Source organism: Diorhabda sublineata, chromosome 5 (genome assembly GCF_026230105.1).
Source record: "Diorhabda sublineata isolate icDioSubl1.1 chromosome 5, icDioSubl1.1, whole genome shotgun sequence".
Lineage (NCBI taxonomy): Eukaryota > Metazoa > Arthropoda > Insecta > Coleoptera > Chrysomelidae > Diorhabda > Diorhabda sublineata.
This window is the reverse complement of record NC_079478.1, coordinates 14725815-14751639: the sequence shown is the minus strand read 5'-3', so window position 1 is coordinate 14751639 and position 25825 is coordinate 14725815. Positions and strand designations below refer to the sequence as shown.

The window sequence follows — 25825 nt, the reverse complement described above, 5'->3', positions numbered from 1 at the left end:
ACCGCCTGTATAAAGAGTAACCTCGTGCTACTAAAAAGCATTATTGTAAGCAAAATAGCGAATATAAAGTTAACAACATAATATTTCTTTTGCTTTCTCCCTACCTTATTCCAAGTAATGTGTCATTTCACCTAAAACTAAGCTACCTGTAAGTAAATTTGCTGCACTACAACCTACCTTTATGTGGGAGCATTTTATCAAAAAAAAGCTTTATAACAATTGAAATTTATGATGATGGTGAAAGAAACTTACCGATGGGGATACACATTCCTTGGGAGTACTGGGAATCAGTTGTGTTTCATCTTGTGCTAACGGAGCTACGTTGGGAGTTTGTTGATACATTTCATCTGTCTCTATGCCGATCTTCCTCTGAGAAGATGGCGAAGCAGGTACCGGCGGACCTTCATTGGTTGGAAGACAAGGCATAGTGGAAGAATTGCTGCGCCGATGACGATTTGGAAAGTGCTCGAAATTTCTATAGCATCCAGTACCCGTTTGACTCTGATTTCTGCTACCCGCCAACGATTCTCCCTCGGTGCTGTTGCCGTCGGCATGAGACATATTGTGGCCTAACGAGATATCTGTCAGGTCTTTTGTTTTTTTTTGTATCTTTTTTTATTTGGATTTCTCATTGTGATACCGGGCCATGCGTGCACTCAGCAACTATCATAACGGAGGTTTGGTGTTTGCTTACTGGCAGAAATAATGAATATGTCACCGGAAAAAACTCTCCCTTGAAGGGAAATCGCGCATTGAACTGAATACAAACTAAGATAAGACGAAAAATGTTACACGGAGATTGAATTAGATATTTCAACGTTTTTATAAATTTTTCTAGCACTAAGTATTGATAAAATTAACGTTTCGTATTTATTAACGGGTTCCTGAGAGGGGAAAGCGAAGAAGGTTCATTTAAATTCATAGGCATATGAGCAGGCTTATAGTAATTTCATCATTTAATCTGATTCTGTCATTTTTCAGTCCAATTTCGATGGTATCATATTTAGTTCAGTGAACAACGATTTTTACCTCAGATTCCATCAAGACGTATCTATTCACTTGAAATTTTAACAGTAAATAGTGAGTAACTTAAAAACTAGAGTCTACCCTATGTCAATGTGTGCTTTTACTCTGTCTACCTCAGCTAGGGGGTGGTAATTTTTTTGTTGAAAGTTACCGTAATCGATAGAAAGAAGCATTCTCAGCACAAATTATTTTAGGGAGTTTTTTCGAAAAATCAATACTTTTTGACTTAATTAAAATTTTGAATTTTTGGTACAGGAGAAGTAATATATAATTCTTCGAAAGCTCGGAAAATATAATAAAGTTAGTCCACTTTGGTGTTTCATTGCCACGTTCCCAAAGAAACCGCTTATATAATATTGATTTTTCACAACTAACCCAAATACTAGATTTTATCGAAAAAACTGTGAGGAGCTTGAATTAAATTTATCATTAAAAAAATGAAAAGGATTTTTTTTTAGTTATAAACCTAATACAAACCAAATTATGATTTATTTAAGGGGAAACTTATTTAGAATATTTTGAAAAATTGAAAATTGAATAAGTGGAGAACGGTAAAAAAGATTTATTGAATATTTTTGAAGAAATTTATGAAACCATCCAAATGAGACTTTGTAAAACATGAATTAAGGTAGTTATGACGAGAATAAGTTAGAATCCCTGTATTTCATGGAAAAAATCGTCATTACCTCTCTTGTTATTGCCACCCTAATTGAAATAAAATGTTATAAATTTCCTAATCACTTCAATTTAATACAAATAATAAGATTAAGAAGCTTGAATTATTGAAGGAGGTTGATTGTGAAATAAATTATGGTTACAATGGACAAAGCATTTTTTTTTATTTAATAATTCTACTTATTTGTTTCTTAACCTCAGAATTAAACGAGACAGAACCTTTAAAAGATTTTTTAAACTCATGGAATTCAAAATTCAATATTCAAATTAGCTTTAATAGAAATATTGATTAATTGAAATATTCATTCTGGTTACTATAGGAATTTTTATTAATTTTTGATTGGTTTGATTTTGAATGACGATAAGGATAAGTTTTAGTGAATAATATATATATATATATATATATATATATATATATATATATATATATATATATATATATATTATGTGTGTGTGTTTGTGTATTCACATTGTGAAAAATCCGCTGTGTCATTGGCAACATCTACTTTGGTGAAAGGACACCCTCATATACATGGATATAATATGCGTTCAAATACATTGATTATGAGTTGAAAAACTGAAAATATAAATAGTATCCTATCATGCGATCTTTATTTTATTCCTAAAAATGTTTTTCAGCTTTCTAAATGGTTAGGCTTATCAAAATTTATTAAATTTTGATAAGCAGACAATAATTTGCACATATTGGCATACGATATTTTGTTGTGAAGGGTAATATAACTTCACGTGAATCCATGCGTTTTGATGGAATTCTGAGGTGATACCGTTGTTCACTGAATTAATTATCAATTCGAAATTTGTAGTTATGTTTATAATTAACAGTTCCATATACTGAAAATCCGACATTTTCCTCATAACACCTTTTTCTATTTATAGTTTTAACTCAACAATTGAATATCAATTATAATTGTTAATCAATAATAATTATTATTGATCTGAACTTAAAAGGTCATATACGATTTCAATTCTTTCAACTTTCTCCACCTAACCAGAGGTAGCTCTAAAATATATGTTGAACATGCAGTTTGTATTTGATATACGAGAATATAAATAAGTGATTGTGTGCTAAATCAGGGCTGTATTATGGATCTGGTTAAATATTGAATTGAATAGCAGCGTGAGAGTCCAGTTGCATTGTCGCTATAAAGGATAATTCGCTATTCATTGATTTATTCTTGTTACACGTCGAAAATTATGAAATTCTACGAAAGTATTCAATAGCCAATTGAACTTTGTAATAGTGAATACATTTTTAGATTGCAAATAATGCTAATCCCGCTCAAATCATAATATTTCGTTGTTAAGGTTATGTTCAATAATGCACAGTTTAATATAATATAAATAGTAAAATCAGCAGAACAAATTTCATAGCAAAAAATTGTGATATTTTGTATCTATTAATACTAATAAAGTGAATTCAGTCTATTAACTGCTCAAAACTGATTATTGTATAATGTAATATACAAAATAAAGCATAAGCTTCATCCACTTCATTAACCTCAAAAGAAAAACCACAAAACATTTTCTGTTACAAACTTTCTTCCAGAAAAACTACTCCTCATTGGATTTGCATACCTTTCTATAAACATAAAACAATTATTTGTACGAAAATTAAGTCAGTTTATTTCAAAATGAGAACTCCATTTTTTTCAAAGCATCGGAAGCTGACCTTTGAACTATAGCTGTGAGGTTGATAGTTGTAGTATTAAGTTTACATAATTATGGATTTGATATTCAAACAAAACGTTGACTCTTTCGGAATATTAAGATGAGTATCGATTAACTGATTCATATCTGCGACTTTTCTAAAACATCGAGATTTCTAGTAATCAAGAGCCTCATTTTTTATGCTCAAGCATCAAATATTATAAATAATATTAACGTAAAAATTTATATAAATAGATAAGAATTTTTAACTATTGGTGAGGTAGAATAAAGTTTATATGAATAATGGAGAACCTAATGGCGGACAGATTAATCTGAGCTGAACAATGAATCACTGAATAGATAATAAAGGAAATTGCCTAAACAATATTTCAATATCCACCGCAATATTCAGCTGAGGGAGCGGACAGATTAGAGAAGAGAAGGCTACACCAGGTAGTCTACAAAAGAACTGAACCACTAGCAGCAGCGAAGACAAAAAAAGGAAAGGGCAAAGAAAGAGAAGGGATAACTATCAGAAGGTTTGTCAATCCGAAGATCAACAAGATCTCGAATAAGAACAGCTTCAGTAAGTGGATATACTATTCACAGCTACTTCTAGAGGCTGCGAACATCCAAATAAAACGTCAAAACAGAAAAAAAAGCAGTGAAATGTATGGCACTACACTGAAGAATTGAGGAAACCATTTCCATTAAACCCTTGCGAGCATTATGGAGAACGAGTGCAAAAGACATACGATTCTATTGAATAAGATGGGGAGTGGAATGAAGCTCTTTCCGGAACGCATCGTTCTTTGAGGGACGCGTTTGAAATAGATTTGTTTGTGAGAGTTTTTTCTCAGGTATTCATTTGAAAACAATTCAATAACATATATTGTGAAATAGTGTTTACAGAACATCAGCGTATACTTTCATCCAAATATTTATCATTTCGATCCTTCCACATATAATTCATTCCTCATAACTATATTCTTTATCATAAGACTTCTGTGATAAATCTTTACTCGAGAATTATGAAGTTAATTCAGTGTGTCATATTTTTCTTTCAAATTGATGGGGTCCGTTTTAGTTTAAAGAACATTTTAACGTTTTTTACATCTGAGAAGTGTTTATAGAGCTCAATTTAGACTTATATATATAGGATTTATTACATTAAAAGCATTCATTATTAACTTAATCTAGTGTTTTGTTAAGAAAGACTTTCTCCATTTCAGGACAGATACGTTTCTGAGTATGTTATCAAACCAAAACTATTACTTTTACTTAATGTTTCGTACTGAAGATTTGTACTCTCTCGTTTTTGACAAAACACTTATTACAGATCTTGGAAAGCCTTCATATATCTTTTCTTGTAAATCGGAAAACAGAGCGGTAGTAAAAACTCGAGAAAGAAAAGTGGTAAATGAACGGAGCGAAAGATACTTTATAGCGACGTATTATTTCTATTAAAATATTAATTGGCTTGCCTCAAAAAAGATACCAGAGATAATTTATTATCCACATTTATTTTTCAATGCTTCTTCTTTGTAGAAACATACAAGTAATGAGAATTTGTTTAAATGATAATCTATAGCTTTTAAAAAAAAATAGAAAGTTTAAGAAAATATTTCCCATGTGTTTGAAATATTAATACTTATTTTGATAATGAATTGTTCATTTTAATGAGTTACATGTCCATGTTAAGTTGATTCAGTTCAGTACGTATAACCGAGATGGAGAAAATAAATTCAAACAGCTCAACATTCCGTAATCAGCCTTTTGCAAGGGTGCAAAACTCTCTTAGGGCTCCACTACACTACTTGGTTCGATACGAAGTCGTCGACGAAGTTAACTGAAGTTCGAAGTGCCTGTCCACATACTCGAGCAATCTTAAGAGGAATTAATTGTGTCTCACTTCGAATCCTTTGACTCGGGTCAGAAATAGGCAATTATTACCGGAAATTGAGATACGCGAAGCAAAGTAACATGAAACGAAGTGATTCTTATTAAGCGTGAATTACATACCTTAGTGGCTCGCTAAGACTTTATTGCAATTAATTTGTCAATAATATAGATCAGCTATATATTACAAGGCAATAGCTAATGAAACTAAATCAAAATTTTGTTCGGTTTTCTTAAAGAAAGTGGCATCCAAATGCTACTTCCTCAATTTTTTTCTTACCTGTTTATTTGACAACTTAAATGTGCTTTATAGACGTTCACAACAATAAGTTGCCAACATTGCTTTATTTGACAACCTATTGAACAGTTAAATGATGAAGCAATGCTTGCAAATTGCTGGAATTTTTACTAAAAATCATGGTTCTGTTCGTCAAATGTATAGTGCATTTTGTTCATGTTATGACATCCTTCAGCTAATTCGATAATAATAGACTGTTTTTGCACCTCGTTTACTTTTATTGATAATGTGCAGTGATAATTTGTAATCACTGTACAGGTAAGAACTGATGAAAAACCAAATCAATCAATTCATCGCTATTCTTAGCAACTAGAGGTATGTCCTTTCTTTATGGAAAATTTTACAAAAAAATCTTGGCTTAAAAGCTTTCAATATTCAGCTTTTGCCCGACCGTCGAATGCTCAGCCAATTCGGTTAATGGGATGAAACACACATTGATATTTATATTGAATATTCAGTCTAATTTTTTTCTCGATCAACCATTAGTTCTTCTAAAACACTGTCGGTTGATCCAAAGTCATTTTCTCCAACTTTCTACCCATACTCATATAAGTTTTAAAATTGTACGGAGAAGGGCTTTTTTCCATTCGAGCTTTACGATTAATTAGCATTATTAATAATAAATGAAAAATAATCACACAAATTACAATTTACTTGACTCATGTGGATAGAAGACATACTTGTCTATATTACACTACTCTACCATAATATACTAAACTATTAGTTGCGTTTTATAAATAGAAGCATCAAAGCTTTCAAATAAAACCATATTTGTGCATATTTTAGACAATGTCTTCATTTCCAGTGTCGTATTTCATACTTTAACGAGCAGTAAACATTATTCTATACATTATCTAGGTAAAGTATAAAATTATTATAGACTTTAATTGACTTCTGTGCTTAGCATATGAAATACGTATTTATAATATGAAATAAGGAATTTCATACTTTAACGGCAACATAAATATTTGCGATTTATTTCTTTTTTTATGGAAAGTGAAATAAACTTAAGTGTTAAGTGTTGTTAATAAATCGTTAGTTTATATTCAGTATAATTGAGCGATTGTCATACAAATTTAGCTAAGTATTCAATGTACTAAAAATAAACTGTAAGGATATAAAAAAAATATGTATGAAGTATTATAGAGTCTACATATTTTCAAATGAACGAAATTTTGGATTCTAATCGATACGTCATTTCCACACTTTTTTTCTTTCTGCCAGTATGCTTTGTTAAACCTCGGGTGTAGAGCAAAACAAAAGAAACGGAACATTTATAAAAGACTTAAAGCTTTTTCGGAAAGAAAATTCAAAATAATAATTGAAGAAAAAATGTGTTTTGACAAGAGTGCTCTATTTTCAACATAAATATGCGATTTATACAAGTTCGAACACAAGCGATTGACATGCTTCTTTTTGGAGTTTAAGAACTTTACGTGTACGTGTTTTTGTTTTTAAGAATGCCTGCGATTGTCTTCGTTTTCACCAATAAGGGCGCACTTTTCACCTGTTAAGAAGACAGCACAGTCTTAGCACAGGTGTAAAACAAAGACGTGCACATTGAAAGCTTAAACTATGATTGATCTTGGATCTAATGTTATTTTTTCTATTATTATTTCATTCAAAATAATCTATCTACAATAATAGAACTAAGAATTAACAAAGACTTGATTTTACGAGATGTGATAGAAAAATAAAGTAAAAGTAAAAAAGTAGAAAGCTTATTTCTGATCTTCTCAATATCAATACATACAGTTTCTTTTTCAATATGATTTTTTATTTTCAGGAAGTCAAAAAAGTCTCGTGGTGATCAATCTGGTAAGTAAAGTGGATGTGAACAATCCATTACCATTTTGACCGAGAAAGTCTACTTTTTGCACATCAGTTTTAATCTCTTTTTTTCTAATCTCTTTTTCAGTATTAAACTGCTTTTGCTACTCTTTTAACCGCTCTTCAAAGTTACTACATTATTACCAAATTTTCATATTCAAACATGAAACTGCTTGCCTTAACACTCAAAGTAATGAAATATACCAGTTGAAATGCAGATACAGCCTAATAGCATTCCGTATTATTCTATTTACTTGACCACACCTCGTATATATAACTTTAAAGCGATCGCCTCTTTACGTTTCTTTACCCCATTATATATAATTTGAAATATCGTAAATCAGTATATGTAGTTTAAATTTGATTTATATAAATAGCAAGATCTACCATAGCCACATACCCATTGCAATAAGTATAAAAAAAACTCGAGTAAACTTAAGAGGAAAGATAAAGATAAGTGAATCTGCAATGAATAAGAAAATAAAAGTGACATTTACAGTATAAGATGCGTCCACAATATCTATCTTTGATATTAGTTCCTTTTAAATTTGTCGAATGATTGTTCATTGATACAAATAAGAATATGCATCTTTCATCAAAACATTTTTCTTGTAAAAGCATCTTATGTGATAATTGAGATGGTTGATATATACATATATATCATGCGAAATATCCTCACCTGTATCTACAATTACATCGATGAGATCCATACTTTTGGCGAACGCGTCTCGGAGGTTGATATGATGAAACGAAACTATGCTACCTTCTCTTTTGGCTCGTTCTAACGCTTCTCTCCTCTTCAGAGCCTTCTCTCTTCTCATTTGATTCTTATAAAACTCGGCAAAATTATTAACAATGATAGGAATGGGCAACGCAATTACCAATACCCCGCAAATACAACATACGCTTCCTATAACTTTCCCAAGTGGTGTCGTAGGGTATATGTCACCGTAACCAACCTAATTTTTGAGGTAGATTATAGAATTATTAGTTTAAAATCCGTAATATTTGTTTTACTACAGATTCTCTAGTGAATGAATTTCTATCTAATATTTTTAATGGGTTTGAATTCCAAAATAACAAGATTTTATTTTGTCTGCCCTTTGTAGGATTTAACATAATTCTTCTCAAATTTATTTGTTTGTTGAATTATTAGTGTGTGAATGTTACAACTAACAAACACGTTTTGCACTCGTATGACGTCGATTATCAGGTTTTTTGATGGTTCGGCTACAAGGTGCAATATGAAAATACCGAAAAAATACCGTTGGTATAGATTTAAAAGGAAACAATCAAAAGTAATAGATAGATTCTGGATAGAAGAGGCAATACAAGTTGCTGGTAAAATAAGTTGAGTGATGACGAATCATGAAAACATCATCATTATGAAGGTAAAAAGTAGATAGTAGTTTTGTATTCCTCAACGTCAACAGAGCCACAAAAATATGACGTAGATCTAACTCAAAAATATTAACACTTATCTCTCTATAAACCAGGAACGTGTGAATTATTATAACGATTAAGATAAGAATTTAGTATAACGCTTGATTCCTAGTTTCCAGCTCTCTCTATAATTCTAGTTTGTACCTTCTCTTGATTTCTCCATTTAATCGGTACATCCAACTTCGTTTCTCCTTTGATTTCCACTCAACTTCAAATCTGCGTTCATTCTGTCAATCATCAATTTACAGAATTCTTGCTTTCTATCAGGACCATCTTCATTTAACTCCTAAACCAACTGATCTTTGTAAGTATCCTTTATGCAAAACTCTCAAAATTTGGGGATTTCCTTACATCATTGTACGGCAAGTTCTTGAATTGTCTTATGCGGCTTTTCCTCAATCTCTACAATTACCTCTAACTTTTTTTCATCAGTAACATTTTTATCTGGTTTTTCAATATTGTTCACATGTCCAGTTTCATGAAACTTTTTTTCACTTTTACTGTAGACTGCGAAACATGTTGACCAGGGTATTTATTATTTAAAAATTGTCAATTCAAAAATAAAAATTGACCCGTTTATGTTTTTTTTTCTTATAGTACATGATATTTTTCCGTACATGGACAGCTTTGTATATAATTTATATCATTACAATCACCTTTCTAATTTTCAAATTGTAGTAAAATTTCATACGGGAAATATATAAATGATGAAATACTCGTAAGTCACGAAGAGTTTCTCAAAATCACAATGTATTATATGATCTTATTGGTTCTTTTGAACAAGAAAATCAATTTTTTGGTGATAATGGTATATCTTTCGATTCAATGGAAGTTATAATAATCATATTATAGGACTAGTCTTCGCGAGTCAATAGAAAATGAGGAAGTAAGGGTGGGTAAGTACCGGGTGTCCCAATAAGAATGGCTCTCGGCCATATCTCGGGAACCATTTATAGTACAGCTTCGGGAAAAAAATTATAACAAAAGTGAGCTCGAGAAAAAACTGGAAATCATTTACAGAGTCGAAGGTCCTCCGCTCGATGCGTAATTACATATCAAAAATTATAAAATGAATAATTAACAAATTTTGCCTAATTAAGATGCATTTGAACTATGATTATCTTATTCTTCAAGAAATTCAGCGTATATTTGATTCTACAAGTTTTAGTCTATCTCTTCAAATAAGAGGTGTGGAAAAGCGGGAACTTTATTATGAAAAAACGCCTGTAAGTCTAGTTCTACTTAACCTATCTATGCAAACTTAGTCTTTTTGAAGAGAGCTCCTTTCTACCAATGTAAGAGTTGTGATTTCGAAACAACCTAAAGAGTAACGTATACGCTAGAGGGCGCTATTTACTTATATTTTTTAAATCTAGCTCTCCTTGAAAATTGTTGAATATGTTTCCAGTTTTAATTAAGGAATATAGAAGTAGACTAAATTAGCAACAGAATAACGAAAACCGCATGTCGATGTCTTTTTCTTATTACGAGATATCCTAAGAAATGTGTAAATTTTAAGCATTTTCCTTTAAACATAAATTACTCCGGGTTGACTGAACGGATTTTAACATTTTTTGACTCCTCAAAATTGTCTTTCCTTGTTCTATTAATAATAGTTCCAATATTATGTCAATATTACTTATGCTGTCACACTTATGCGTTATGAAAGTAAGTTAAAATGGAAATATATAAAAACAAGTAGTGGGCCATGAAAAAAACAAAACAAATCGTCTTGATATGTCTTGTGTCAAATTAATAAACCTAGTAATTTGTTCATTTACGTGTCATTGCGATTTGTATGCATTAAATTCGATATAAAATTTACTTATTAAAAGTTATATCTAAGTAGATTCTTACAAACGAAGAAGAATTTGATATACATACTTTGAATGTATGAGAAATGCAACTGTTGCGGTTAGGATATATGCCATACAATATCCCCAAAGACGTCATCCCGGTACTAGTTTTTCGTCGACTCATACACCGTTTAAGTACGACTGGAAATGTAAATCTTCCTGTATTTAGAAGACGCGGCAGAGGTCGTTCAGAGGAAAGAAAAATAAATGTTTTGGCATATGTACAATTTAACCCGCATTTAAGTATTAGAGCAATAAGTAGAGACTTGGGAACAAGCAGAACCACCGTTAAACGTATTTTGATAAGACACAGGTAAATTATGATGTAAAAAGATATGTTTCTTAAACAAAATATATCCGCATAATATTATTTGTGGGCATGGTTATATGTTAACATAATAATTTATTTATCATTCCAGAAAGATATTTAATAGGACATTATATTTCTTTTAGATATCATCCATATCATATAGTATCAACAATTGGTTGACCGTGATTACGACAGAAGGTTGCAACTGGTTACTACATATGGTATATGACGACCCTTAGTTACTGTCACGTATTTTGTGGTCAGACGAAGCTACATTTAGTAGTGATAGTAGGGTTAACCGGCATAATATGCACCATTGGTTACAGAATAATGCACGCTGGATGGAAGAAGTTCAGTTTCAAGGGCGATGGTCGGTGAATGTATTGTGTGGTATTGTAGATGGTCAGGTAATTGGACCTTTTATTTTTGACAACGCAATTAACGGGGAACGCTACCTAAATTTTATAAGGGATGAATTACCACTTCTTCTAGAAGATATAACACTAGCAACCCGTAGGTCTATGTTGTTTCAGCACGATGGGTATCCGGCGCATTTCTTCAGACAAGTTAGAGAAATTTTAGATAATGCTTACCCTGATAGGTGGATAGGACGTGGAGGCCTATTTTTTTGGCCAGCCAGGTGACCAGACTTAACCGACTTAGATTTCTATCTCAGGGGCCGGATTAAAGACCTTGTTTGTGCAATTAGATCTACTACTAGAGATAAAATTATGGAGAGAATACGAAACGACATTCAGAATATTTCGAGAGCAGAAATTGAGACTGCTGTTCAATCTATTTTTCAAAAAATAAACGCTTGTATCGACAATTTGAACATTTAGGTCGTCACTAGCAAGGTACCTTAAGTTATATTTTCATTTTAACTAGTGCAGTTTCCCGGTGACAGCATAAGTAATATTGACATAATATTGGAAGTATTATTAATAGAACAAGGAAAGACAATTTTGAGGAATCAAAAAATGTTAAAATCCGTTCAGTCAAACCGGAGTAATTTATGTTTAAAGGAAAATGCTTAAAATTTACACATTTCTTAGGATATCTCGTAATAAGAAAAAGATATAGACATGCGGCTGTCGTTATTCTGTTGCTAATTTAGTCTACTTCTATATTCCTTAATTAAAACTGGAAACATATTCAACAATTTTCAAGGATAGCTAGATTTAAAAAATATAAGTAAATAGCGCCCTCTAGCGTATACGTTACTCTTTAGGTTGTTTCGAAATCACAACTCTTACATTGGTAGAAAGAAGCTCTCTTCAAAAAGACTAAGTTTGCATAGATAGGTTACTTGAACTGGACTTACAGGTGTTTTTTCATAATAAAGTTCCCGTTTTCACCCACCTCTTATTTGAAGAGATAGACTAGAACTTGTAGAATCAAATATACGCTGAATTCCTTGAAGAGTACGATAATCATAGTTTAAATGCATCTTTATTATAAATTTTTTTTCCAAAGCTGTACTATAAACGGTTCCCGAGATATGGCCGAGAGCCATTCTTATTCGGACACTCGGTAATTCTAATTATTAGCTATAGTAAAACAGATTGCTTTGCCAAAGCAAACAAAAACAATCAATTCTTTTTCATTCGGAATTCAATATAAATAAAGAACCTGTAGCAATAAAATATTACGTTATATAACTCTGAACCCTACTAACCGTGGTCATGGTAATTCCTGCCCACCAGAAGGTCTCTGGAATGCTTATGAATTTAGTACCGGGCTCTTCCTTCTCAGCGAAGTAGCAAAGGCTAGAAAAAATCAACACTCCCATGGCTAAAAATAGCATGAGCAAGCCTAGCTCCTTATAAGAATTTCGTAGTGTGAAGCCTAAGGATTGGAGCCCAGTGGAATGTCTAGCTAATTTTAATATACGCAAGATACGCATTATTCTAAATACTTGTACTACGCGCCTTACATCTTGAAACTGATCTGTGGCGTTTTTATTAGTCTCTAATAGAAAAAGGGAAACAAAATAAGGAAGGATGGCTAGTAAGTCGATTATGTTTAGCCCGCCTTTAAAAAATTTCCATTTATTCGGCGAAGCACTGAATCTCAATATGTATTCTAAAGAAAACCACGTTATGCATACTGCTTCTACCATCGCTAGTTGAGGGTTGTCTTGGAAGTTACCTTTTTCATCGTTAACTTGCATACTGGGGATTGTGTTGAGGGTAAGTGCTATTGTTGATAGTACTATGAATAGGATGGAAACGATGGCTATTACCTGGAAGATATAGGGAATGTGAAAATAAGAGCTGTAGCTAAAAGTGAGGTTTATAAAGAGCAGGAATAAACTCAAAACTAATTAATTCATATATCGGAAGAATTAATTATTATAGCCGTAATGTAATATTTAAAATGTCTGTTTCAAAGGTGAGCCAGAAGCTTACCAGTCCGTTGCTTAAAAAATAAAACAAAAATAATCTTAAGCCAAAAGACATTTTCCATTAGATAGTTGACGATAAAATCTTTAGATATGACATGAGATATGATGATATTTTTTAAAGCTCCTTCAACTTCATATGACAAATCAAACGTTTTTATAGAATGAATTAATTTTTTGAATAACTTATTTCTATTTGGTGAGTATTGCATGGTATTTCATTAACATTTTAATTCCGGTGCTTATAAAATTAAAGTAGATGTCGATGCAGAAATTTATAGAAGGATATGAAATAAAAGGTCGGTTTGGATATAAAACTCACTAACATGAAAATGAAGCTTTCAAGAAACTTTAAATAGATAAAAAATAAACACGTTACTTTAAAAATGGAACGTGAGTAACATAATATTCGTACGTCTAACAAATGATTGCCTATTCTAAACTACATATTCAGCATAAAATTGTTTGCTCTTTATTTGGATGAATTGCAGACACAAACTTGTTGCAAATTCCACATATAGTGTTGACTTTTCGTCATAGTTACGTGAACCCTGGTAAGAAAATCAGGATTTTTTTCCCATCTATAACGCAATTGATTGAGAGCACTAATATCAACCATGTTCATGAAAAGTCTAATTGACCAATGAACAGTTTTTCTAGCACATGAATATTCTCTCATCAGTTTTTCAGCATTATCAATTGCGCACTTGGTTTTGTTATAATCTAAAATTATTTGTGGCTTATTTTTAGTTTCAGGACAAATTTGGTGAACCATTTTTTTTGTTTTAAGAATGTATGAAACAATCGTTAGTTCTTAGGTAAACTCAAATATTGATGATCCTATAGGCCTGGAAGTTACACTAAGCTACGGCGGTGTATCGGGCTTAGTTTTCCCAAAAGTGTTAATTGTTTCTTTAAGAATTAATTTGCAAAAATGACGCTTTTAAAAAAACTGTCTGTTGTTAAACCGCGCCAGCTACCGTGGTGTTGTTCAACCAAATCTGATACAACACGTTACCTTTGATTCTTTTCCAGTAGACAACTAGACAGTGAACACTTGAAGATTACAAAGATACAATGTTTAAACGTCTGTGGTTGCCCAAATTTTCAAGCGATAACGTCCCGGTTTTGATTTTATAAACTGTCTATAGGCACAATTACCTCTAAAACAAACTAGGTGCTCATCAATTGTAACGGTTTCGTATGGTTGAAAAGACTTCTTGCATTTGTCAACGAATATATCGTTAGAAGCCAATTATTTGCTCAAATCTATCTCTAGATATGGTGGCTATAAGAAACGACCTACGTATGGAGCTGTTCGTGGGCCACATTTTTTGTGTTGATTTCTTTATACATCTCAGTGCCCCAGATTTGATCAGAATGTCTATAAAACTATCTAGCTCGATCTTCTCGACCGATAACCACTGTTTTTGTTTGTTTGAATTTCTTTTCATTGCGGTTATTATAATATCTAAGGGCTTCTCCGTGGATGTGAAGATAAATTAACTCTTTTATTTGAGTCGTAAGAAACAAATTGAAAAAATCTAAGAGCGCATCCACACTATATTCCGTAACATCTGGACGAGCGCTAACAATATTTCTTCTTTGACGTTTGGTACGGATAAATGGTAGTTAGCTATATTAGACCAGTTTTTAAGCTATATACGAACAATTACAAATTTGGAACGACGGTTTTAGGTGTGGATACGACGGTGTGAGGTATGGGAACAACAACCTGAGGTGTGGGTTCTTGATCTGAATCTTCTCCACATTCTATTACTGTATTGTGTTATATTTCCGAAACAAGTTCATTGATATCGTGCTCATATTCTTCATCCAATTCATATTAAATTTCTGATTACGAAATATCTGTAATCGGGTTTTCAAATACCTCCTTATGCTCGCGATGTGTTCTCGAAAACGATCCATTCTAACACAGATCGGCAAAAACACCTTAGCTCTAGTATCAACTTTGGCACCGCTTAATGCCGGTCCGGGATCTCAGTGGGACCCATCTTACCTCTAACTGCGTAATATCACGACACTCTTGCAACAACTGCTCAAAACATACAAAACAATTGATTAATTTTGTAATATTAAGCACATAGCTAGAGGCGCAGTTGCCAGTTGTAATTTGTTTCGAATATATTAAGGAAAATATTGTGCTGGGGTCCTTCGAGGACCCTCCATCGGCATTCAAAGGTTAAATGAAGCATAATTGTATGTTTTTCTTCAATGTAATGTATTTTATAAAACATTTCTGGAGTATCTATACTTCTCGAGTCTGTAGGTCACTCGTTTTGGCAATATATACCATTATGTTTTTTTTCTTCTAATCCGTGCACAATATTTCCGTCATTACATGTGTATCTTGTTTTTAGTTGTTGGCCTATCCCATTCTGCTATTTTTCTAAAAGTCTGCATTTCGTAGTTTAATAAATATACATATAACTGGATTTTCATAGTTTTTGTAGTAGTCGTAATGAAGATGTTTTTATCATAAAATACAAAATTGACATTGGAATTAGTTTGATATACCGATTTCTTTGAAATTATTTGTGAAGAAAAACTCAAATTTTTTTTTCATCAACAAAATGTATTAAACTCATACATTACCAACAAACAAGTACTTAATAATACCAGGTTCATGAGTATCATGATCAGATTAAGAATTGGAAATTGCTTGATAGAAGAGGAAAACTTCTTCGCAACAAAAAATGGATACATAAATGAATCATGAAAGGTCTTAGTTTATAAAGGTACAATGCAAAATTTTGTACTGTACTCTTTCCATTTTCATTTCAATAGAAGATACCAAAAAATGAGAGGATGATTGAATTGCATCCCTAGAAAAAAGAAATTTCTATAATTAATCTATTATTAATTATTGTTCTATTGATAAATATAAATGTGCAAATTTTCAGTGTCAATATCAAATTTTGATAAAGGCCAAAAGAAGTAGAAACGTCAAATTTTCATCTGTCTTCAAAAAATTATAGAAGAAACAAATTTTAAATTAGAATAGACCTAAAATCAAGAAGATTTAGAAGCCTAAAAAATAATTAGAAACATAAAAAAGAAATATATATTATTGCAAAAAACTGAAAGAAGATAGAAAAGGGGAAGAACTGTTCTTAGTATTCATTCATTTACAATTAGCGTGCAACGAAGAGTAGTTGGAAGAAAAACAGGGACAAGACTGGAAAATTACTACAGAGTATAAGTAGTGCATAATATAAGTAGACAAATTGCTGGAAAAACATTAGAACTCGTCATAGTGCACGAAGAATGGAGCAGTAGGACAGTTGATATCGTTTTGTACTTATAATAGAGAAAAAATGGAGAAGGCAATGTGATCACTACGTACCTTTCAATTAAAATTAACATGAAATCAAAGTCTATGACCCAAAGGATCTATTCAAACCACCAAAATTCAGGACGTGGGATGGCTCTAGCTACAAAATATCTTCGTCCTTTATTTTATACGTACTTAGGTGTAACGCTCTGGAATTCTGTAGTCTCTTACACTTCCAGAGAATGCGCATACAATTTCGTCCTCTACGTAGCAGAATTCAACTCATTAACTTATTTTTTCCTATTTACCTTTTTTCTTCTAATATTTCTCTATTCTTCCTATTTCACAGAATTAGATCGTACGAAGAGATTTTCCGCTCATATTTTAGCCAGTCTCTGCTATTTCATCTTCATAAAAATAGTCGTAATTATAGTTTAATATAAAAACGGACCGAATAAAGAAGAAATACATAAATTTTAGAAGCAATACTTATCTTGAAGTTTTGCTGATAAAAGGCTGCAAGGATGAATTTAAAAGTAGCTAATAAGTCGATTGAGGTACACAAATAACTATTATGTAATGAGTACAATAATACAATATGGTCAGGAGATTGAACTTGGAATAGCATTCCAAGATTCTGCCTAACACAGAAAGTTTATTCTATCGATTCTTCCGTTGTGATGCTATAAGGAAGAATCTTGGAATACTCTTCCAAGTTAAAAAAAATATCCTCTGGAAGTGTATAGAAGTGCAAGACGTCTACTTCGAACATTTAATAAAGTTAATTGAAAAATGTCTTATAGCTTTAGTTCTTATTCATTCTGATATGAAATAAACTATAATGAAATGTAAAACAAATAATATGGATTTTTCGCTTTAGTTTTGAGTGTTTTCCTGCAGAAATTGATGTTAAATGAAATCGTACCCTTTGTACATAATTATAGGGAAAGCTCAGGATACAAAAATAACAGCTGCAAGAATTTTTAGGGTGCGCAAAGTTTATACAGAAAAGATGCGTGAGGAAATTGTGTGGGCTAGTGTTGTTTGTTATACAAATTAAAAAAATATATTAAAATAAAATCTAGAAAAGTAACCACATTTTAATATCTCTCCTTTTTTTTTCAATTTATCTTATTTGAATATGAATATAAAAGTAGCATTTTCGGAACAATATATCCATTAAATCAGATGAGCATAACTATCTATTAATTTGAAGATTAATGGAAAAATCACACATATTTTATCTAAAACACAAATTCTAGGAAAGGAAGCTGTCTGGACGTACTAAAATGAATGTAGGTTGAATTAGGGATAAGAAAATCGATATATGTGACTCCTTATGAAAAGAAATAAAACTTTGTCGGCTCGGAAAGATGAAATACGGTTGGATATTTGCTAATAACAAAACTGAATCAAAAAGGAATTGGAATAGACATAGATAGCACTTTGAGTAGTGATAAACAAAAAACAAGGATGTTTAAGCCTCTTTTTATGAATAGGCCTATTTTTCCCTCCTTCAAGTTTCAAATTTCAATAATGCCTCAATTGAACAAAACTGGATTCAATATGTTAGATAATAAACAAGAAGAGTGATTATGATAGCTTGATTGTATTTCCGCTTTTTTCAAAGATTGTGAATTATTTGATAAATCATTTCAGGTTTTGGTTACTCTGCACCTAGAAGATATTTCATATAAGATTCTGCATCTCATTGTTCTGATTCCAAAATACGGAGATTCTTCCCTAAGGAAATTAAATGCCCCATTTTCCAAGATGTTAGCACGATTCTTTGGAAGTTCCTAAGCCTAAATGGGCAGGATGCTGTGGCTTGATTGCAGAATCTGCAGTTATCGTTCTCTGACGTGACCTGTCAGAAGACTGACCACCAATTTCTGTTGTTTCTAAACATCACGCAAAATTTCCTCAGATTTCTTAGCTGATATGGTTAAGGATCTTTTAAATTGACTTGGTCTTCAAAAACGCTTGGATATTGTAAAGAATGTAAATGTGCTTTCTAGAGATGTTTCTACCTAAACTCTCCAGAGCTCATATGATTCTTGGTAGCAACTCTACCTAAAAATACTGAATGCTTTTCCTAGTGGTATAGAGAACTATTTTGGTCCGAAAATATCCAATCCAGCTCCTTACGCTAACTTCAAACTATGTGTATATGATAGAGATGCATTTAGAGCTTGCGGGTGGTCTTTACCCATGATTGTTAGTAATTGGTTACAACTTTGCATTTGGTTCATTGGTTTGTCACTGTTTTCTAGCACAATCCACAATAAATTAATTCCCTTGCCTCAATTTTCCAATCTGTCATTTTTCACAATATGATGAATTCGGAAGGCAGGCTTAACAGCGTCTCTATGGTTGTAGTGGGGCATGTTTACAATGCTCTTGTAATACTCAATCAGATTAGCCTTCTGTTTTGTTCAGTTTTTCAAAGATTAGTAGGCTTTTAGACAAGTCTATTTTATTTGAACATTTCTTTGTAAAAGAAGAATTCAACACAAGAGAAATTTGGTAAATATCAAGAAGAAAGAAATACTAACTGCAATCAATACATTCTTAAATATTGAAAGAGAAATTACGTTGGTGGTGATACTATAGATTTAGTCTAATAATTGAATAGGTACCTCATAATAAGCAGAGTTGGATTGGAATAGAAGATTCACATGTACCATGACCTAAATAAGTTATTCCCTCTGATTTATATAAATATCCAAATATTCATGATAATTATAAAAATGAATTTATAGAAAAAAAATCTATAATAAAACTTATAATAATAGAACTTTGAATGTTGCAAATATAACAACTACATTACGAAACTTAATTTCAAAACTAACTAAAAGCACTTAAAATATACATAATATACATTGAATAGAAAGAACGTAAAGCAAAACGTGGTGCACAGAAAAATGTATATATTGCAGTTGTGTTAGAAGGGTTAGTCCATAATAAAGCATTACTAAGTAGCAAGAGAAGATAGGAAGCTTATGTACATCGAAGTCGAACCCGAATATCCATCATAACCAGTTTAGTTGGTTTGTCGTTAGACGATTTTTAAAACCATAGTATACTGTATATCGAGCTTTTAATTTAAACTTCACTATTCAGTGTTTCACTACTAATTACTAATCTTAAGTGAAAATCGTTTATTCACTAAAAGTTCTCAAGAATTTTGAGAATAGAAATATCTATATATATATATATATATATATATATATATATATATATATATATATATATATATATATATATATATATATATGTATTACTTTACATTTTTAAAATTAGTTCATTATCAATCTCAATTTCCTGTCGCCCATCAAACCAAATTAACTAACTCGCTTAAATGTTCAGAGTCAATTAATGATTCAGATGTTTCAATGAAAGCGTCGAACAACCTCCCAAAAACACTAATTATGATGGACGGGGCAATAAGGGGATCGAAAATGCGTCTGTACTTGGTTGTCGCGTTGCCCATCACCATCAATATAAAAAAATAGTAAAAATTAAATTACTCTGCAAAAATGATACGCCTAGAAAACATTTTAGTGGTTCGTGGTATTTTTGTTGCTCGGAAAAAAACTCAATATTCCAGCTAAATTAAACTTGATAAAATACTACAATAAAATAAAAGTTTCCAAAAAACTGAGAATTTGTATGAGTGTTTGGAACAAGTTCAATGCGAAAGTTTGCATACATCGGGGAGCTTTGTCCTAGAATTATAAAAGAGATTGCCATGATTCGACGTTTTTCGCCTAAGAATACACAAGTACATAAGGAATAAAATGGATATATACCACAAAAATTATATTAAATATTTTATGCTTTTAAACGACCTAAAATCAAGATAATTTATTAACAAAACTATATAAAGGAGGTCTGAGAAGTAAAAAGATTTACACTGATCTGCTTCATGATTTCAACTTTCAATATCTAACTTTTTTCTTTTTGAGATGTTTTCTACATGTTTTGTCTTGGCCTTGCCATCGTCAAAAATGATTTTAAAATATTTCATTTTAGAAAGTTTTTCGTAGGAACAAGAAGCTACTGATGATAAATTTGGTAATATGGACATATATAAGCAAAAATATTTTCATCATGCATTTTTAGGTCTCTTTATTCACACATTATTTCTCAAAAACTTCGGTAGCCTATTGAACAGTCAACCAATTGTTTGAATGTAAGGATTAATCCACTGTATACAAATTTTATTCCTTTTACTCATTAACATTTATTTCGTTTAATAATATTGGATGTTAATCGATAGTACATTGAAACCGGTAGCTCTGGAACTAAGAATCCGAAACTATATTTATTCAGGTATTTTGATTGAAGACAAATCTAGGGAAGAGATCTACCTTCGATAAATTAATGTAGCAGATGCGCAGGAAACTTATCCCAAATAGGAGAGTAACTATTTATAATATCGATACTCTATGGAAGACATACGTGAGCTCTTGATAAGAAACAACAGAACAAGATGGATATTTGGGATACATAAAGCAATTATAACAGACATAGAAAAACTTATTCGAAACACAATTGAAGGACTGTAAAAGTTTAGTAATATAGGTAAATACTTTATAGCTTATATTCATTTTTACATTGAAACTAGTCCAGACCTGCGCTGGAAAAGAACTGATAAACCTGATTTTCTACAGTTATAGGAAGGAATTGAATGATAAATGTGTCTACAAGAAGTTGGATGAATTTGTTTACTAGATCAAGGACAGTGGTACTCTAATATTGGGATACTATCAGAAGAAGATTCATATGATATTATCGAGGAGATACTAGATCTATACCTGGTAGAAGAAGAGGAAGAGTAAAAACAAGAGGAACAAGAACAAGGAAGAAAAAGCAGAAGTATAATACAAGCATAATTGAGACCAATAATAATGCTCAATTTATGGAAATGCACACCAAGGTCAACATTCGCAATACCTCACAATCGGCGTGGAAACGTATGAAAAATATGAAGAAAACAATGTCTTCAATAGTTATATCTTGAAAATATTTTGTAAGATGTATCTAACCTAACCTAGTTTGATTATTGAGCTTAACTTTTGGCTAAAAAATGCAAAAAGACTATTATTGCAAGGGTCAGATCGATGAGGACATTTCACAATTTAGTTATAACTATGTTCCAAACAATTGTACCAATTTTAAGTTTTATGGGAATATTTTTCTTGTTCTTGTAAGAAGTTGATAGATGAAAGAAGTTAATACATTTTCCAGCTAAAGTAACTCAAAAAATATTTTGTTTTCATAGAGAGAAGTCCGGGAAGTTTGAACTCTTTAATTTAGTATGTCATGATGTCTAAATCGGATGAATAAAGCATAACAAATGAAAAAGTTCAAAAAATACGAACTGGGGATATTAATACAATTTTCCTTTTCATTGAATTTCATCTACGGTGTATGTTTCTCATTGCTACTTAAATTTATGCTAAAATGGTCTGGTTATTATACCTAACTTATTCTAATTCAGAATGTCAAAACTTATTTTCTTATATGGATACTACGTTTTCCATAAAATACCTCGAACTACGAAAAATGCTTTCACTTAGGTAATAGTAGTTGGGATTAAATTTGAAGCTGGACACATTTAAACACAAAAGGCATCAGTCCTGTCGAAGATATGGCGATGAGTATCTAAAAAAACTGATCAGCATGAAGAAGTAAAATGTGTAGATAATTCTCACTGAAATATACATCTATAACCCAGTAAAATACAAAATTATGCACTACGATGATGGAATATGGAATATTATATTATTCTTATTAAAGCTTTTTCTTCATACCCCTATCGAAAGCACGAACTTTTACCCTCGTTAGAGAGATGGAAAGTTTTGCAATTATCTCGAGAAAATAATTTCCACCTGTCTTTAGCACTAAAGCAAATCACTACTTGTTGTCACTACCATTATTGTTCATAACCTCAAATTAATGGTTTTTGGAATTTTGTTTTACGTTGTCTCGACCAAAGTATGAAGAAAAAAAGTATAAGTTAGACAGGTAGAAAATCGAATTTCTGGCCCTGTGTGGGCGAAGTCTAATATAGTTCAATATAATATTTATGCATTATTAGGCATAAAAGTATACTTTGATCTTAGTTTTTAGGGATTAAAGTGGGTCGTCCATTCACGAGGGATTGAATTTTAAGTTTCTATATACTAGAATATTTGTCAGTCGTTTTTTTAGAATTTTATATTCATAATATATGAAATAGTATATACACATTAGAAATGAAATTTTCTTCATCCCCTATGTATATAATGTACTCTTATACAGAGTGTGTTTTATGTATTGAACGCCTCAATTATCTCGGAAACAGCTTGTACGATGTTTATAAATTTTTGTGCGCAAGAGTCTTGTCATAAGGCCGGTATTATGGTGGTATTTACATTGTTGTCAGATTATTCTTTTTCCTGAAAAATAATAAACTTTGTTATTTCAAATGGATCATCCTGTATATTTTTCGCTTTTCGAAATCCTTAACAAATACTTATTTTCCCTATACCTAAATACCATCATTTCAGAGTTGCGTTATCTCAGCCAAAGTGAAAATAATACGTTTAGGTGGCTATGACTGCTACAATAACGAATTTGACGTTTCAATAAATTATTATTCTTGTAGTTTATCGAAAGTCACAATGGATCGTTGATTTGAAAAAGAACGAATCGACATTTTAATGATATTAGGATATGGTGATAGGCGTAGAAGTCTACAAGAAACGTGTAATGTCTTTAATAATTTATATCCTAACGGAAATACCAGAACAAAATCTACTGTCAGTAAATTATAAGAAAATTTAACGCAACTGGTTCAGTAAAGATTAAACAAATCAGGGCGCAGAAAAGCTGCATCAACTGAAAACAAATCTTTAATTGTTTGTATCCTGTTAGAACGATCCACATTCGAGTATTAGACAAATATCCAGGGAACTTGATATTTCGCAACTATCCGTTATAAAAATTATACGTGATAATAATACAAAGTAACGTTGGTTCAAGAGTTGTCAGATGACAATTTTGATAGACTTGAGGATACTGTTAACACCCAATATCCCGTAAAACTGAATGTATGGACTGGAATAATAGGCGACAAAATAATTGTTCCTTTTTCATTAAGGGTAACTTAAATGATTCAGCGTATTTAGATTTATTGGAAAATAGTATTATACCTGAATTGGCTCGAGTATTTCAATTGAATTAAAAAAAAATTTCGGACAACAACACTATCCCAAACAATATTGGGCTACAGCAAGAATGTGCCCCACCTCACTATGTGTGTGTGGTGAGGCAATACCTAAATTATGTGTTTCCCAGAAGATGGATTCGAAGTCGTGGTTTTATCGAATGACCCCCGTGATCACCCAACATGTGTGCTTTAAACTATTTCCTGTGGAGTCAATTAAAAAAACTTTTATAAAATAAAACCTGCCAATAATCAGGAATTAAAAGATAGGATTACCACAGAGATAAGAAGAATTGAGCAGTCAGGGATGTTGCAAAATTTAAAAAATCGCATGGCTTGTTGTATTGAAGTAAATAAACAACATTTTGAGCATCTGCCCTGATCACCTTTACTATATGTTGCCTAAAATTTGTAATTTCTCTATTTCACAAATGTTCATCTTCTTCTAACGTGACACAAATATTCATTGATTTGTCTTCAGTTGTTTTAGGTTTTCTGCACCATGATTTGGATAAATATTTTACTGCGCCAGTTTCGTTAAACTTTTTACTAACTTATTGACACTAGACCTTGTTATATGTATTAGCACATAAATTATTAAAGAAAAATCAAATTAAGCGACTTCGTAGCCATCTAAATGTACAATATTTATTGTAACTTTCATAGAAATACAGCAAATGTAACTATAACTCCGAAATTATAGGATTTAGATATAGAGAATATTACATGAAAAATAATCAGTATTTTTCAAGGATTCCCAAAAACACAAAATATATTGGGTAATCTATTTGACATAATAGAGTTCCTTATTTTTGCGGAAAAGTGAAAAATCTGATGTAGATCTGAAAATGTAGATACTATCATAATACCGGCCGTATCACAAGATCCTTGCGCATAAAAATGTATAAACATCGTACAAGCCGTTTCCGAGATAATTGAGGCGTTCTACACATAAAACTCACTCTGTATAAGAGTACATTATATACATAAGGGATGAAGAAAATTTCATTTCTAATGTGTATATACTATTTCATATATTATGAATATAAAATTCTAAAAAAAACGACTGAAAAATATTCTAGTATATAGAAACTTAAAATTCAATCCCTCGTTAATAGAAGACCCACTTTAATCCCTAAAATTTAAGTTTCCACTATATGAAGTATTCCTTAAAGAAACGTCAAATTATTATAATAAAAGCTAGAAATTTTTATCAAGTTTAATAAACATTATCATTTCAATTCATAGAATAAAACTAGTAAATTTTCCTCATATATTAATCAATCATTACTTTTTTTATCTGAAACCCGTGAAGAGATATAGGAAAAAGTGAATTTCGTACTAGTCTGTTACAAGTAATTGAAAAGAATTTTATGATAATTGTTTGATAGTTAATTTCATTTCTTCTTATGCTTTGGGGATATTTCTAATAAAGGGTTTTTGACGTAGTTTTCAATTATTCTTCACTCATGAATTTTTGTTTCTACAATTGCCTCCACCACGTTACAGGTTGTTAACTTTTCAACTTTTCGGTTAGCTTATCTTGCCAGTGACTCATATTCTAATTACTTGCTAAGATACAGAGTTGCTGTACTAAGAGGTGATTTACGTGATACTATCTTTTTCAAATCACTTTCAAAAATAACTCAGAAAATTTACCGCCATTTTGAGGCCTTATCCATCACGTTGGTCTCGTTAGATTAGTCAATTATGTCATGGTGCGGTTAAAATTCTGTATAAATAATTACGTAATCTTAGCGACCTCCGCTGTTACCATTCCCACAGATTCTTTAGGATACAGAGGTTTTCGTGTGCAAACTAATGGAATTAATAATTTTTGCAATTTGCCAGTTGCTTCGTTTATTGCCTTAACAGGCAACGGAACATTAGTGACATTCCGTGAAC

General features: G+C 31.5%; 1 protein-coding gene across 2 annotated transcripts in view; it reads right to left on the bottom strand.

The window, feature by feature from the left end:
- Positions 1 to 25825, bottom strand: part of LOC130443847 (potassium voltage-gated channel protein Shab) — a 187354-nt gene that overhangs the window by 55801 nt on the left and 105728 nt on the right. For both annotated transcript variants that reach the window (XM_056778709.1, XM_056778710.1), the window contains exons 6-8: positions 12684 to 13250; positions 8076 to 8355; positions 253 to 569 (exon numbers count right to left, since the gene is read on the bottom strand). In XM_056778709.1, coding sequence (XP_056634687.1) covers positions 253 to 569; positions 8076 to 8355; positions 12684 to 13250 — 1164 coding nt within the window. The remainder of the gene's footprint in view (positions 1 to 252; positions 570 to 8075; positions 8356 to 12683; positions 13251 to 25825) is intronic.